At 37.6% G+C, this 16,378-nt stretch overlaps 1 protein-coding gene and 1 long non-coding RNA gene across 37 annotated transcripts in view; both read right to left on the bottom strand.

The window, feature by feature from the left end:
• Positions 1–7,883, bottom strand: part of LOC116654462 (sodium channel protein para) — a 68,231-nt gene extending 60,348 nt beyond the window's left edge. For 18 of the 36 annotated variants that reach the window (XM_044717084.1, XM_044717098.1, XM_044717108.1 and 15 more), the window contains exons 1-3: positions 7,711–7,883; positions 2,034–2,122; positions 1,201–1,388 (exon numbers count right to left, since the gene is read on the bottom strand). In XM_044717084.1, the coding sequence (XP_044573019.1) occupies positions 1,201–1,347 (147 nt within the window). In that variant the 5' untranslated portion in view covers positions 1,348–1,388; positions 2,034–2,122; positions 7,711–7,883. Of the gene's footprint in view, positions 1–1,197; positions 1,389–2,033; positions 2,123–7,710 lie in introns of all 36 variants that reach the window. The other 18 variants (XM_044717082.1, XM_044717106.1, XM_044717092.1 and 15 more) reach the window with 4 other exon arrangements.
• A 518-nt stretch (positions 7,884–8,401) lies between these two features.
• Positions 8,402–14,915, bottom strand: LOC116655562. The gene is made up of 2 exons (XR_004310631.2): positions 14,548–14,915; positions 8,402–8,585 (listed from the first exon to the last, which is right to left on the bottom strand). It is a non-coding gene; the product is annotated as an uncharacterized LOC116655562 (long non-coding RNA).
• Positions 14,916–16,378: the final 1,463 nt, after the last annotated feature.

Below are 16,378 nucleotides of genomic sequence, written 5' to 3'. Positions count from 1 at the left end.
AATTTGAATCGGATAATTAAAAATAATAAAGTTTTTTTTAGCCTTGAATAGTTTACGGTACGATTACAATGAAATAATGCCATAAATGGAGTTGCAGATCAGAAATCATAATTTTACGCAATAATACATTTAAGTTGATTAGGTATTTCGGATTAGGAGTACACATTAGAACACAGTACGAAGCCAATGGTTTTCAAATACGGAATACACAGTAATTCTTACTCTCTCAAATATATATTCGAAAAGAAGAAACAATTAAACGAACCGACAAACAAACAACCAAACAAACAAACAAACAATCCAACAAACGAACAAACATACAACGTTTATGGCAGGAGAGAAATTTTACAGATTTCGATAATAATTACGATACAAATATATAATTTTTAATTTTGGGATTTGTGGATTTTGGGGCATCATATGCTGAGAATAAGGAAATTAAATAATTAAAAGATAAAACATATAATTCACTTTTGGTTCACTTTTACATTTTACATACGATAATATATTTTTGGAATTTTGTTGAAAAAATAATTGAAAAGACTGAAACAGAAAGTTCTGGTGGATGTAATGCTACGATTTACGAGAAACATTTACGAGAAGTTACGAATTTACACTGGTGTGAGAAATAATAGTACAGTAGAGACTGGACAGAGTACAAAGGTTAAAGTTCAGAGTTCAGAGTTCAGAGTTTAGTTGGAAGTTGAGAGAGAGTTGGAAGCGGGACAGATCCATAGATAGTTTGATTTTTTAAATGACATTTACAGATAGGCTTGGAATGGGTTGATCTTTTTATCGATAAATGATAGTAGCGATGATAGGGATGACACATTTCGATAGATTATGTAGTAGTTAGTAGGATATATAAAGTATATATATGTTTAGTTGGTAAAAATAGACGTTCAGGCTTAAGTTGAAGCACGAACAAAAGCGCACAATAGCGGCTATTGGGTTACTCGCTGATCGTTAATCGATAGCTCACGATTAGGTCTATCGATTATCGATCAACGATTATCGATTGGCATTCGATCTCAATTGGATGTCAATTCACTTGGACGAGGAGAAAGAGAGATACATATACGGATATACAGATACAGATAGAGCAATAGAGAAGGCACACATAAATATATATAGTATATATATATGCGTAATGCATATATTATGTAAGCTTTACGACATTCAGCTAGAAATAATTACCACCTCTCCCTCGGCTCTCTTTCTTTCCAGCTCCTTCTGCTTTTCATGTTCAGCGGCAATGCGTTGTTCGATTTGCACCAATGATTCGCGGGTAAAGGGACGGAACAAACTGCGTTCTTCCTCAGATATCGAGTCGGAATCTTCTGTCATTGTCTATGCGGCCAACGATGAGAGCCTTAGATTTCCAAGGCCTGAAAAAAAAGGGCGAGAAATGGTTTTTTTGGTTAATTTAAGGTTAGTTTCGATTACTAACTACTAGTTATTAGTTTCTAGTTACTAGTTACTCTCCGGTAAACAGTAGTAACTAGTCACTAGTTATAATTACTCGTTACTAGTTACTAGTCTTTACATTCTTTGTTATTAGTTATTAGTTAGTTACTAGTTACTCTTTACTAATCAGTAGTTATTAGTTACTAGTTACAATTACTAGTTACTAGCTGCTTATCAAAATATTTCCTTAAAATCTTTGACTTGCACATTTAGAACTATGCCTCTTTTGGATTTTTTCAAAAATAACTCCCACGCTTATCATTAAAACTACATGATTTAATTATTTCACAATCACAGATGTGGAGGCATTGTTTGGACACGAGCACAATCCCATTTATTGACATTTAAAGCAACTCGAAATGAGCAATTCATCCAATTACGATGACCGCCAAATAATTTGTCCATTGTGACGGACTTAACTCAATAAATGGAGAATCGAACTGACGTGTTCCGATGCCATAAAAGAGCGTACGTGTAATTACGCGTTTGAATGAGGGATTGTTTAATAAGTAATCGTAATTATGCGTGTATATTTTTGGATTTTTGTGCGAAAAGTTAGTACTTACATGAGGCACATGGATGTCGCCTGCTACATTAAAGCTACAACTATATCCGAGGCGCCATGTTCGATTAGCGCCCGCCGCTTAGCACAATACTGCAATTAAAATAAGAACATCAATTATTATAGACAATATATATTACATTTTAAATATAAAATATAAAGAAATTGAATATCTAGAGGTGTTGGAAGCTAGCACATTGATCCCTGAGAGCCACATCGAAATGGAAACCTCAACAGCCGGCTAATTGGATTACCGCAGACGACGATTCCCATTAAATGAAATGCAATCAAAAGTAAAATCCACAAAACACAAACAGTGGCCAATCAATAAAAGCTAACAACATATATATACCTTCAACCGAGTAATAAAAATTTATATTCTATTTAATATATATATTGGATGAACAAAATTAAAATTAATAGTAAAAGGAAAACAGTGCCAGTTGTTAATTTTAATTAACATTTAAGGTTTTAGAGAATCGGATCAGAATTGACAGAGATATAGCCAGTCCTATAAGGAAATCCAGGATTTCGCAAGGGGTTCCATCAGGAAAAGTTGAAAAAATTTCAAAAAATATTTCGATCTCAGATTTTGATGCAGATTGACGGGGAATCGACATACAAATCGATTAAGGTATTCCGCTTGAGAATCGGAAGGGAATTGGAAGAGATATAGCCACCGGTAGGGGTCCGATAGGGAAATCCAGGATTTCGCAAGGGGTTCCATCAGGAAAAGTTGAAAAAATTTCAAAAAATATTTCGATCTCAGACTTTGATGCAGATTGACGGGGAATCGATATACAAATCGATTAAGGTATTCCGCTGGAGAATCGGAAGGGAATTGGCAGAGATATAGCCACCGATAGGGGTCCTATAAGGAAATCCAGGATTTCGCAAGGGGTTCCATCAGGAAAAGTTGAAAAAATTTCAAAAAATATTTCGATCTCAGATTTTGATGCAGATCGGCGGGGAATCGATATAGTAATCGATTGAGGTATTCCGCTGGATAATCGAGTGAGAATTGGCAGAGATATAGCCACTGATAGGGGTCCTATAAGGAAATCCAGGATTTCGCAAGGGGTTCCATCAGGAAAAGTTGAAAAAATTTCAAAAAATATTTCGATCTCAGACTTTGATGCAGATTGACGGGGAATCGACATACAAATCGATTAAGGTATTCCGCTTGAGAATCGGGTGGGAATTGGCAGAGATATAGCCACCGGTAGGGGTCCGATAGGGAAATCCAGGATTTCGCAAGGGGTTCCATCAGGAAAAGTTGAAAAAATTTCAAAAAATATTTCGATCTCAGATTTTGATGCAGATTGGCGGGGAATCGATATACAAATCGATTAAGGTATTCCGCTGGAGAATCGGAAGGGAATTGGCAGAGATATAGCCACCGATAGGGGTCCTATAAGGAAATCCGGGATTTCGCAAGGGGTTCCATCAGGAAAAGTTGAAAAAATTTCAAAAAATATTTCGATCTCAGATTTTGATGCAGATCGGCGGGGAATCGATATAGTAATCGATTGAGGTATTCCGCTGGATAATCGAGTGAGAATTGGCAGAGATATAGCCACTGATAGGGGTCCTATAAGGAAATCCAGGATTTCGCAAGGGGTTCCATCAGGAAAAGTTGAAAAAATTTCAAAAAATATTTCGATCTCAGACTTTGATGCAGATTGACGGGGAATCGACATACAAATCGATTAAGGTATTCCGCTTGAGAATCGGGTGGGAATTGGCAGAGATATAGCCACCGGTAGGGGTCCGATAGGGAAATCCAGGATTTCGCAAGGGGTTCCATCAGGAAAAGTTGAAAAAATTTCAAAAAATATTTCGATCTCAGATTTTGATGCAGATTGGCGGGGAATCGATATACAAATCGATTAAGGTATTCCGCTGGAGAATCGGAAGGGAATTGGCAGAGATATAGCCACCGATAGGGGTCCTATAAGGAAATCCAGGATTTCGCAAGGGGTTCCATCAGGAAAAGTTGAAAAAATTTCAAAAAATATTTCGATCTCAGACTTTGATGCAGATTGACGGGGAATCGACATACAAATCGATTAAGGTATTCCGCTTGAGAATCGGGTGGGAATTGGCAGAGATATAGCCACCGGTAGGGGTCCGATAGGGAAATCCAGGATTTCGCAAGGGGTTCCATCAGGAAAAGTTGAAAAAATTTCAAAAAATATTTCGATCTCAGATTTTGATGCAGATCGGCGGGGAATCGATATAGTAATCGATTGAGGTATTCCGCTGGATAATCGAGTGAGAATTGGCAGAGATATAGCCACTGATAGGGGTCCTATAAGGAAATCCAGGATTTCGCAAGGGGTTCCATCAGGAAAAGTTGAAAAAATTTCAAAAAATATTTCGTTCTCAGATTTTGATGCAGATTGACGGGGAATCGATATACAAATCGATTAAGGTATTCCGCTTGAGAATCGGGTGGGAAATGGCAGAGATATAGCCACCGGTAGGGGTCCTATAGGGAAATCCAGGATTTCGCAAGGGGTTCCATCAGGAAAAGTTGAAAAAATTTCAAAAAATATTTCGATCTCAGATTTTGATGCAGATTGACGGGGAATCGACATACAAATCGATTAACGTATTCCGCTTGAGAATCGGATGGGAATTGGCAGAGATATAGCCTCCGATAGGGGCCCTATAAGGAAATCCAGGATTTCGCAAGGGGTTCCATCAGGAAAAGTTGAAAAAATTTCAAAAAATATTTCGATCTCAGATTTTGATGCAGATTGATGGGGAATCGACATACAAATCGATTAAGGTATTCCGCTTGAGAATCGGATGGGAATTGGCAGAGATATAGCCTCCGATAGGGGCCCTATAAGGAAATCCAGGATTTCGCAAGGGGTTCCATCAGGAAAAGTTGAAAAAATTTCAAAAAATATTTCGATCTCAGACTTTGATGCAGATTGACGGGGAATCGACATACAAATCGATTAAGGTATTCCGCTTGAGAATCGGGTGGGAATTGGCAGAGATATAGCCACCGGTAGGGGTCCGATAGGGAAATCCAGGATTTCGCAAGGGGTTCCATCAGGAAAAGTTGAAAAAATTTACAAAAGTATTTCGATCTCAGATTTTGATGCAGATTGACGGGAAATCGACATACAAATCAATTAAGGTATTCCGCTTGAGAATCGGATGGGAATTGGCAGAGATATAGCCACCGATAGGGGTCCTATGTGGAAATCTAGGAAGTTGAAGGGATCAGAAAATCATCAGAAAAATTTAGAAATAAAACAAAACAATTTAAACCTGAAGCTGACTTTATCGGGTTTAAGGATTATTGAATCAACAATAAAACTATTATTGTAAATACCAAGTACTAAGTACTGCACTAAATAATCAGAATAATTTATTATATACCAAAATCTATAGTATGAACACTAAATATCAGATAAATCAGAAAACTTATTTAAATTAAATGCCGAACAAGACAAAAAGAGTAGTAGTTATATTATTTTTCCCATAATTATCCTCTCATACAGAAACCACAAAAATATTCCAACAAGATTAAGATTATCGGACTTTCTTCGGGCGGACAGATGGACAGTCGGGGACTTATATAAGCAGCCTCCGCTAAGGTCAAAGCACTCTTTTTCCATTTCCCAGCAATCTCCTCTGTTCGTGTGTGGGAATTTTTGGCGTGTGTGTGTGTGTGTGCGGGTGTGTATGTGTGTGTGTGTATTGAGCATAAAAGTAGGTCAGTTCGATATTTTCACACATACACACACACACAAACGCATAACATACAGCATAGAAAAGTCCTCGGCAATATGAGCATATATTTATGTAAGCTTGTGTGTGTGTGAGGGGTGTGTGTGAGTGTTTGTTTCATTCATGGCATTTGCAACAAAAACAATAAAAATATATATATATATATTTTTGGTTATTATCCTGATGACAGGCACAGAATTAATTTTTCCGATGAGTCATGCTCTGAAAAATTGCAAAAAAAAATAAGAAAGAAACAGAATTCAGAACAAGAATCAAAGAATTGCTATTTTGGCCAAAAAATCATACTAGTTCTGATTAAAAAAATTATAAATATATTGTTAAAAATATAATTAGTTTTTATTAAAAGCTAAAATTAAAAAAATAAATAAAATAAACTATAAAAAAAGGACAACAAAACTGAACGAAGTTGGCATGTTGTTAGTCAATGAATTTTGCATGCTCTCAGAGAGAGAGAGAGAGAGCAGGAGAGAGCGGGTGAAAGCCGGAGAGAGGCAAAGGCAAAGGCTCTCTCACCTGCGCCCAGAGCGAACTCTTTTTCGCTCGCCTAGGCTTCGCTCTCCCGCTCTTCTGCTCACTTTCTCCCTGGCATGGACTACAACAACACAGTTTCGGGTTTCCTTCTCTTAACGAACCCGCTCCTGCAGATGGCTGCGTGTTAGTGTGTTTGTGTGTGAAGGAATTTCACCCTCAATACACCCCCCTCCGCCGCCCCGCTAAACACTACACAGGCTAGCCTCCTTCTGCTCCTGCTCCTGCTCCTACAATTTTCCTCACAATTTTCCTGGCAGCCTGAAAGTTTGCCCTCCAAAAGCCAGCAAAAGGTTGTAGCCCAAAAGCGAGCAACGAGGAAAGCAAAAGGAAATGCCAGCCAGCCAGCCATCGAGAGAGAGAGAGCAACGAGGTGGAGAAGGAGGAGGCGGCGGCCAAAGAGGCGTGGTGACCCACGGTCGAGGGACTAAAGGACAAAGGGACGGAGACGGGGACAGGGACGGGGGGGGGGGGGGGGGGGGGGGGGGGGCTACAGAGATACCCCATTGATAGGCCCGGTTAACTGGGATTTTCAGCCAACCAAGCCATGACATAATCAAGCCAAGTTCATCAAGCTGCGTCTGTGTTCCTTTTGTTCGCCCAACTTTCTAATTACCAGCCAAAAATATTATGCAAAAAAATTTTAAATATATACAAAAAATGTATTCAATTTTTCCACAAAACAGGTTAAAATGAGTAAAAAGTCTATTCAAAGCAGAAACTTGCTTACAAAAGTGCAATTAAATGGCCCAAGCCCCAGTTGCCCTAATAAGTATGCTATGATTTTTTTCAAGCAGGAGCAGGAGCTGCTTTTTCAGGAAAATCTAAGAAAAATCATTACATTTAATTAAAAAATATTACATATTATGTGGGAGGCTTATGTTTAAGACTCGTATTAAATAAATATTTAAAAAATTAATATTTAACAATAACAATTTAAGAAAAATGTGGGATTCTTTAACATTTAATTGCTAAAATTAATTGCAAGTCTTTCTTAATACTTATTTCAATTACTTTAAGAGTTAATTAATAGTCTTAAATAACTGTAAGTAACTATAAAATATATATATTTTTTTATGGAATATAAAGATTTTAAAGTTGTAAAAAAGGAGTCAACTTATAGCTATTTCTTTGACATTTAAAAAAGAATAAAATTAGGAGATACTGTTTTAATTGAACCAAACATAAAAATAAATATTAATTAAAATCTCACACTCATTAGTAAAAAAAAAACACATAAATTAACCCATTAACCCAATAATTAATAAACAATAAGCCTTTTAATAACATAATACACAAATAAGAATAAAAAAAGACATTAAAGGACTGAATTCGATTATTTCGATTGGAAAAATGGGCGAATAATCGGACAAAGGGCTCACCTTTAATCGATTTCAATCGATGTTGTGCTTGGCTGCTCTCTCTAGCCGCTGTAATTCTTGTTGTTGTTGTTGCTTTTGTTGTTATTATTGTTGCTGGTTGTTGTTTTTTGTTTTTATTTTATTTTATTTTTTTTTTTTTATTGTTGTAGTTGTTGTGGTGCTTTAATTTTATTGTTGTTGTTGCTGCAGTTGTAGTTGTTGCTGTTGTTGATGCGCTGTTAACTGTTATTGTTGTGTTGGATGTTGCTTCTGCTGCTGCTGCTTTTGTTGTTGTTGTTGTTGTTGTAGCTCACACATACATGCACCAACGCACACGCGACGCACTCACACACATATGCATATATATGTATATATATATATATATATTTATTTATTTTTTTTAATATTTTTTTTTTACGGAGACGAAGACGAATAAAGTTGAAGCAGTAGAACAAGAAAAGTTGATTTTGTTTTTTTTTTATTCTTTGTTTGTTTTTGTTTTTTATTAAATTTTTATTATTATGCTGGTGTTGTTGTTTGTGTATTCTTTTTGTTTTATTTCTATATATTTTTTGTGTGTTTTTTTATTTTTTATTTATTTTTTTTTAAACAACAACCAAGACGACGCGACGTGTTGCCAAAAAAATTTTCATCAAACGTTGCGTTTTGTTCCCAGAGCTGTTATTGGTGTTTTTCTTTTTTCTTTTATTCCTCTATTATTACTGTTATTATTATGTGGGTGTATGTGTTGTTGTTTGGGGGATTTGTTTTGCCTTTCGCTTCAACTGTTGCTATTATTGTAATGGGGGTTTCCGTATTATATATCTAATATTATTATTATTATTATTATTTGTGGTTTCCTGTTGCTGTTTTAGTTTCAATTTCGCCAGCGTCGCCTAAAGGGAAAAGCAAGCCATTTCCGTCAAATATCAATAATTTCCACATCAAAAAATAAATATTATATGTATATATTTAAGTGTAATTTTTCCTTCAGTGTATTTTCTTTTCACTCTCTAAGCGAATACTTTTTCTAGTTTTTTGTTCACATTGGAGCACTTTTATACACTCGAAAAAAAAACATATTATTACACTGTAAAAATAACAGTTGCTTTTCTTTTTTGTTTATGCAACTTTCGCGCACGTGAAGTTAAGCACCGTTAGAATAAGCTTTCCACAAAAAAAAGGACAAAAAAAATGATAACTGTTAGTCCAGCCTGGATTTGGAGAGCAGACCGTTATTTCTCCCTCTCACTAGCTGTCTCTTTCTTCAAAGAAACTCCATTTTGGAAGCGAAGTTTTTGGTTGCAGCTGTTGGTCGACTTCGCCGCCAATTCGCCGCAAATAAAAGGGAGCACACGAAGAAGAAGAAGAAGAAGTAGAAGAAGTAGATGAAAAGCAATTTAAGAGTAAGTGTGTGTGTGTGTGTGTGTGTGTCTGTAGAACCACCCATTTGGTTGTCAACACAAGTTTTGTTGCCCCCCCACTAGACTCTCCACACCACACACTCTCGCCGTTATCCCTTTTCGCCTTCGCCGCAATTATTCGCCGCATGCCTTCTTCGCTTTCCTTTGTGACTTATTCTATTTTTAGGTCATCAGTGTGATGCCTTTTTCGCCTCTTTTGCGCCACAAATTGCACAAAATTCGCCAAATAGCGTGGCGAAGGGGGTTGGGGCTCGAGGGTCGGGGGTCGCACACTTGGCACCACTCTGACTGGCCAATTCCGACTGCGTTCATAACTTATGGGTCCAGTTTCGTCCCGTCCTGTTTCGTATCCTGAGACTGTGGCAACCCTGCCACAAATATAGAACAACAGTTATAATCACAAATCATGCTGACCCGCATTTGGACGCCAGGCCATCGATCCAAAGGACTCTCAATAAGGACATTGTGCCAATAGTTTGGCCATCATTTGCGGTTTCCTCAAATTACAGATAATACCACACTTGCATGCCAATTAAGCAAACTAAATAATAAATAACTCAAATAAATTCTAAGGAATATAGGTTTATGGCTATGGCCTATAAAATAATAATAAATGGACAGTGATATTAAAATATTTATTAGAAATTCTAGAAATTAAATAAAGAGGTGGTTATATCTTGGGAAATAATTATAACTATTTGTGGATTAGTTTTTCATAAATCTGCATCAATATCTGAGAAGGGATTTTTTTTTTATATTTTTTATAAAAATTTTTAAGGGACTCCCCCTCGAAGATCATGAAACCTCTATATGGCCCACGGAAAAGGTCATATCTTTGGCGAAAATCATCAGAATTTTAAACAAAATACCTTAAAAGATTCGTATATCGATTCTCTATAAATCTGCATCAAAATCTAAAAATACATTTTTTTTTGATTTTTTATAAAAATTTCTAGGTGCTCCCCTTTACAAATCGACTCATTGGTATGAAGTTACTATATGACCTACAAAAAAGCACATAACTCTGGCAAAAATCATCTGATTCCTTATCGGAATACCTTAAAATAATTGTAGATAGATTCAACATAAACCTGCATCAAAATCTAGAAACATCATTTGTTTTACATTTTTTATACAAAATTCTAAGGGCTCCTCTTTGAAAATCGTCATAGAAGCCATGAAGACCTAATTATGTTTGTTACTTTTCCATCAAACCTCTAACCCCAGCTAGTATTAGTCACTTGAGCCACTGAAAGCTAATCCTGTCCTGCAATTTAGGCCTCCATTGATTTAAATTTAATTTAGTTGATTATTAAAAGGCTGCCACATAGCCCAGAGTTCTGGTCAGAAAGAAATAATTGATTTATTTGAATAAATTGATTTGATTTTCATGATTTATGGGACAAGTGCGGCAATCGAGTGGCAAATTGAATTCACCTGCCACAGACTTGCCACAGAATTGCAGGCACATCCTTGCCGCAAATCACTTATGAATTACTAATGAAAAAAAAAAAGAATATAATTTAGTGATTTGCTGGAAATGTATTCGATTTTGGGCCTCTGATCTGGCTGGAGTAGCCTTGGCCCTAATTGAATTTCTAGAGAAGATCTCCACGCCCCCCATGCCATATCCTTTTTGAGAAAGTGACCAGCAGGACGACAGTGGCACATATGCCATATGGCGGGCAGCAGTCTCGAGGACACAATCTCCTTATTGGATTGCGTCCTGATTGCAAGCCCCGGGGAATCGCACAATAGAATCGAATCCTTGCACATGACACATGCCTCCTTCTCCCTCCTCGCTCCTAGCTCCTAGCTCCTAGCTCCTCGCTCCTTGATTCGTTGGATTTTTGACCATTTGCACGTCACGTATTTAATAATTTATTTATGCCGCAATTTGGGTTATGTAAATTTTTTACACCGAAACCGAAAGTGGCAAACAAACAATAATAGAAGGAGAACCAATTGAACAGGACTACTGGAGTGGGGGGAGGTAGCATTTTTTTTGAGCAAAGATTGGAGTAACTAACAAAGTTTCCTTTCTCACATTTTAGCGCCCAAGAGTCGCAGGACAAACACTACAATACACACACCAGCCAGGACATCAGGACAACGGAACACCAGGACTAGCACTAACCTCAAGCACACGCACACACACGCCAGTGCGTTGAAAGTTCATAGATTTTTTTTTGTTTTTTGGCCAAAAAAATAGAAACGAAAATTTTCGCTTTCTCCTGCCGTGGTGGCTCCTGTTCCCTTATGGCAGCGATTGCGTGTCCTTTCGTTTTCATTTCGGTCCTTACTTGCTTTTTTTAGAAGTTTTTTTATTAAAAATAAGTATAAGGCTAACTGGGCAAGGGGTCTAATTATTTTAGTTATAGTTTTTTTAATAGTTCTCTGCTAAAATAATACAAATAATCATTAATCTCGAGTAATAATGATTATTTCTTTAGTTTTCTTGAATCTATAGAAGTTTTAAAAATATCTATCAAAGATCTATAAATCTATATCTATTAAAATTACTTAAAAAAACCACAAAAAAATTTTAGAAACGAATTTGGGATTTAAACAGAAGCTTTCCTAAGAATATAGTTTTCTATAGTTAAAATATAGAATAATAGTAAGTATTAAAAAACAAAAATTTATGTTTTGTACAGGATTTAGCTTTAGTTATTGGCAAAAATTAAATACAAATATTTCAGAATTTAAATAAAAATAGTACAAAAAGTATCAAAAACAATCTCAAAAGGACCTAGCCCAGAAATAGTCTTAGTTTTCCTTAAAAACAACTTTCTTTGAATGGGAAACTTGGCCAAGAGCTAATGTTTAGATCTAGAAACTGAATTTCTGAAATTCTAGAATAAAAATAATTATTTAACAATTATCCTGCTAAATAAATAAATAAGGATTTCGTGACAATGACTTGTATTTAATTGGCATGCAAGGGCCAGGATCCTAGAGGTACTACATATTTAGGGGGTATACTTTTCGGGGCAGACTAGCCCAAAACTTCAAAAACTTCAAAAAAGCGTTGCACAATTTCGGTTCCTTTATAATTTTTTTTTTCTTATATTTTTTTCTCCATTTTTTGTTTGGATTTATATTTTTTTTTTTTGTGCTTTTCTTGCGAGCGAAGCCAAGGCAATTGGAGGCACCCTTGTCCCTTTCCACCTCCGTCTCTCTTTTCGGGCCTCTCTCGATCTCTTTCTATCGGTATAGCGCCCTCTCTGTTTATCTCATTCTCCGCTTTTTGTGGAGCATTTGGGGTTTTGCTCCTCGTGGCCTCGTCCTCATCCTCATCCTCATCCTTTTTTTTTTGGCCGCGAGTCCTCGGTTCTCGGCTCCTTTTGCGCACAGCACGAAATAAAACGCGAGTCGAAAGTTGAAATCCGAAACGAAAAAGGACAAAAGCAGGACGGGGAGGACACAAAGGACAGCGAGAGGGCAAACGGGGGAAAAGGGAGACGGGACACGGGAGAATGGAGAACGGAGAAGGGAGAACGGAGAAGGGAGAACGGAGGTCGAAGGACGATGAGAGAACGTGCGGAGCACGAGGACGAGGCGAGGACACGGCTTAGCCAGTTAGCAAGGCGCCAGAGCTGGCCGCCCAACAGACTGACTGACTGACTGAATGACTGACTGACTGACTGACTGACTGACTGAGTGAGTGAGTGAAGCGCCCCTCGTCCTTCGTCCTTCGTCCTTCGTCCTGGTCTTCGTCCTGCCTCCTGATTTTCGAGTCGAGTCGAGCTAAGTCGAATTGTGTTGGGTTGAGACTCGTTTGGTTTGGTTTTTGGATGATTTTTCGTGCTAGCGCAGACGTCGCATATGCGCGCTCCACAAAAACAACAAAAAAAACAAAAAAACGCAAAAAAAATATAAAAGGAAAAAGAAAGGCAGGGAAAAAGGACATGCCAGATACACATAACCTAAACAGCAGGCCAATGTGCCGCAGAGTTTCCCCAAAAAAAAAAAAGAGGACAAAAAGGGGGCCAAACTGCCATCACTAAGAGCAACAACAACAGCAACAACAACAACAACAACTATAGTGACAACAATAAAGTAGCTCTGGCAACTAAAAAAAGGACACTCGAGAACACACATTCAAGAAAACCGATTCAAGTCGAGTCGAGTCACGAAAAATCGAAAGTCCGCGGCAACTCCTGCTCCTTAAGCTCCTTTTCAACTCCTGCTCCTGCTAGGAACTTCCTAGGACCTGCCGCCGTCACTTATACAAGTGTGTGTGTATGTGTGTGTGTGTGGCGGCGACCCCCTTTCTTGTTTCTTTCTTTTCTTTCTCTGTAATTGTTGTAACAATTTTCCTTTGCCTACTTTTTTGGGCATTTCTTAACATCTCATCTTCTTCTTCATCTTCTTCCTTCTGATTCAAAACAACAAACCAACAAAGTTTTTTTTTTTTTTTAAAGGGGGAATCGAAGGGGGACATCCTTTCCGTGTATGTCCTTATGCCTGTATGTGTGTGTGTGTGTTACTCTGCGTAACACGTTGTGTGTGACGCACACTCACATACACACATATTTATCGCTTATATGTAAGCCACACACACACACACACACAGACACGCAGAGAAACACAAACACAGATGTATAAAGAGAGGGCCACTAGGCGTATACGCAATCGTTGCTGCTGCGGCCACATCAAGTATACGCCACGGCGAACACGCGCTTTTACACACAGAAAAAAAATGTTTAAAGAAATAACAAATCTTTTTTCTTCTTTTTTTGTGGCACTCTTTCTTCTGCAACTTCTGCTCCTTTAGCTTCTTCTTCATCATCATCGGCATCATCTGCTTCTTCTTCTTCTTGAAAGCACACGTGAACACGCACTTTTATGTAGTTTGGTATTTTTTTTTTGTTTTTGTTTTTTGGGTCACACTCGAAAAAATATCACAAAAAAAACGATGGCAAAAAAAAACTAGTAGGAAACAGAGAGGAGAGAACTTATGTAAAACTTTGTTCTTTCGGTTTCCTTTTTTTTTGCCTGCGCACTAATCAAGATACTGGTTATATATTACATATATATAATATATTAGTATATTATATATTATATATATGGTATATATATACCGAAACACATGTACGGCGAGGCAAGTAAACTTTTCGTTTTTTTCGTTTTTTTTTTTCCTTTTTTTTGTTAACCGCTCCTCGTCTCTCTCATCTCTCCTCTCTCCTTGCTCTCTCTCTTTGGTTAACTGTTTTTCTGTTCGTTCTTTACGGCTTTTTTGGTTAATTTCTCATTTTTTTTTTTTTTGGCTCTATCCTTATTTATCGCTTCTGATTTTTATGTTTTTTTTTTTTTTGTCAAGTTTATGATGTCCTGTTTTCATTTCTTTTTTTTTTATTTTTCGCTCTGGCTGAGGCTGCCTAGGCTGGTTACTGGTACTGGGGTACTGGTACTACGGCTGTTTCGTTACCCGTAATCCGTTCGTCTCCGTGGTTTACTGAAACTGTCAGCTGCCGCATCGCGTGTGCGTCCGCAGAGTGCGACTTTCGTTCAGTTCGGTTCGGCAGCGGCTTCGGCAACGCTTCGTTTAAGCTTCGGTTCAGCTTCGGATGGCACTTCGTCCGCCTTCGGGCTGTGCCAGTTTCCCGTTACAGGGACAACGACAACAACAGTTAGTGGCAGCAGCAGTAGCAGCGATACCAATAGCAACAACAACAACACTAACTACAAACCGAAGGAGAGCCACTCGGTCATTGGGACAGGCTCTGGCTCTAGCTCTGGCTCCGGCTGCTCTGCCTCCGCCTCAGTCGCTGCTTCTGCTTCTGCTTCTGTCTTTGCTTTACCGTTTTTTTTTTTTTGTAGCAAAGGCAGGCTGCTAAAAGGGACACACACGCAAACACAACAAACACAAAAAAGCAAAAGCACAAAACGCACGCAAAGCCAAAAAAAGAAAGTGCGCCTGCACTCAGAACTCAGGGAGAAAAAGCAAAAAAAAAAAATAGAAAAAAAAATAGACCAAAAAGCAAGTGCCTGGTAATAGAAAAAGAAAACTCACCAGCTCTCTGGCTAATGAATTAAGTCTGAGACCTACTTTCGGTCCAAGTCTTTCAAAAATGTTTACTCTTTATGAGTTGGAAAATCTCGCAAACTAAAATAAAAACTTCCTTTCTCTAACGGCTTTTCCCTCCAAACAAATTGTTTTTTTTTCAAGAAAAATGTATTCACAGTTACACTTCTTATTCAAAAGACTTGCTTTTTTAAGAAACTAATTCAAATATTACCTGTTTAGTAAGAAACTTTTAAATTCAAAACACAAATCTTGAAATAAGTGATCAATAAATTTATATTCTTTCATCTATCTGGCATTTTTAATCAACAGTTTAATAAACAGGATGGGCCCACAAGAATTTGAAAAATTTTGAAAAAATATTTTCTGTCGGGATTTTGATGCAGAATGATTGGAAATCAATTCACTTTTCGATTAAGGTATTCCGCTCAAGAATCGGATAAGAATTGGCTAAGATATAGCTATGGATATGGGCCAAGGACGAAAATTCAGCATTTTGAAGGGTATCCCCCACAAAAAATGGAAAAATTTTGAAAAAATATTTTGTGTCAGGATTTTGATGCAGAATGACTGGAAATCGATCCACTTTTCGATTAAGGTATTCCGCTGAAGAATCTTGTAGGAATTGTCCAAGATATGGTCTTGGACGTGGTCCATGTGGTCCCTCATAGAGTAGATTTAAAAAAAAGGAATGTATTTTCGGTAAAGAAAGCCAACAAAAGTCGAAGACCACATAACACTTTAGTTATATCTGAAATAAAGCCCTTTAGAACTTTAAGTTAAACATTTCTACGCAAAGAAATAGAACTAGATATTTATTGGCCAATAATTGTGGCCAGTTGGGCTCCCCAGGTGCCGGCGATCGGTATTTTTCCCGCCCCACCATAACCTTAGACCTTATAACCACCATAACTATGTACTTGCTACATATATGCATTATATATGTATATGGTGTAGGGGATATGTAGATACCCCACCCAGTTGATCTAGCTAATTGCGGGCAAACATTCAAAGGTCCTTTAAGGATTCCAATGGAACGAACGCAGTCGAGGGAATTCGAACAGCGTCAAACAGACAAACAATAACTTCAATGTCGCAACAAATGACAATATTTACGCCAGAAACACAGCACAACAGGGTCCCGCCCACATGATATTAGCCATACAGTGTTGTCCCATCGCCATCGCCATTGCCTCTGTTGCTCCTCCTGCTCCTGCTCCAGCTCCAGCTGCCA

The sequence above is a fragment of the Drosophila ananassae genome, chromosome XL, assembly GCF_017639315.1.
Source record: "Drosophila ananassae strain 14024-0371.13 chromosome XL, ASM1763931v2, whole genome shotgun sequence".
NCBI classification, from domain to species: Eukaryota; Metazoa; Arthropoda; class Insecta; order Diptera; family Drosophilidae; genus Drosophila; species Drosophila ananassae.
Note: the sequence above shows the minus strand (reverse complement) of the source record. Positions and strands in the feature narration are given on the sequence as shown.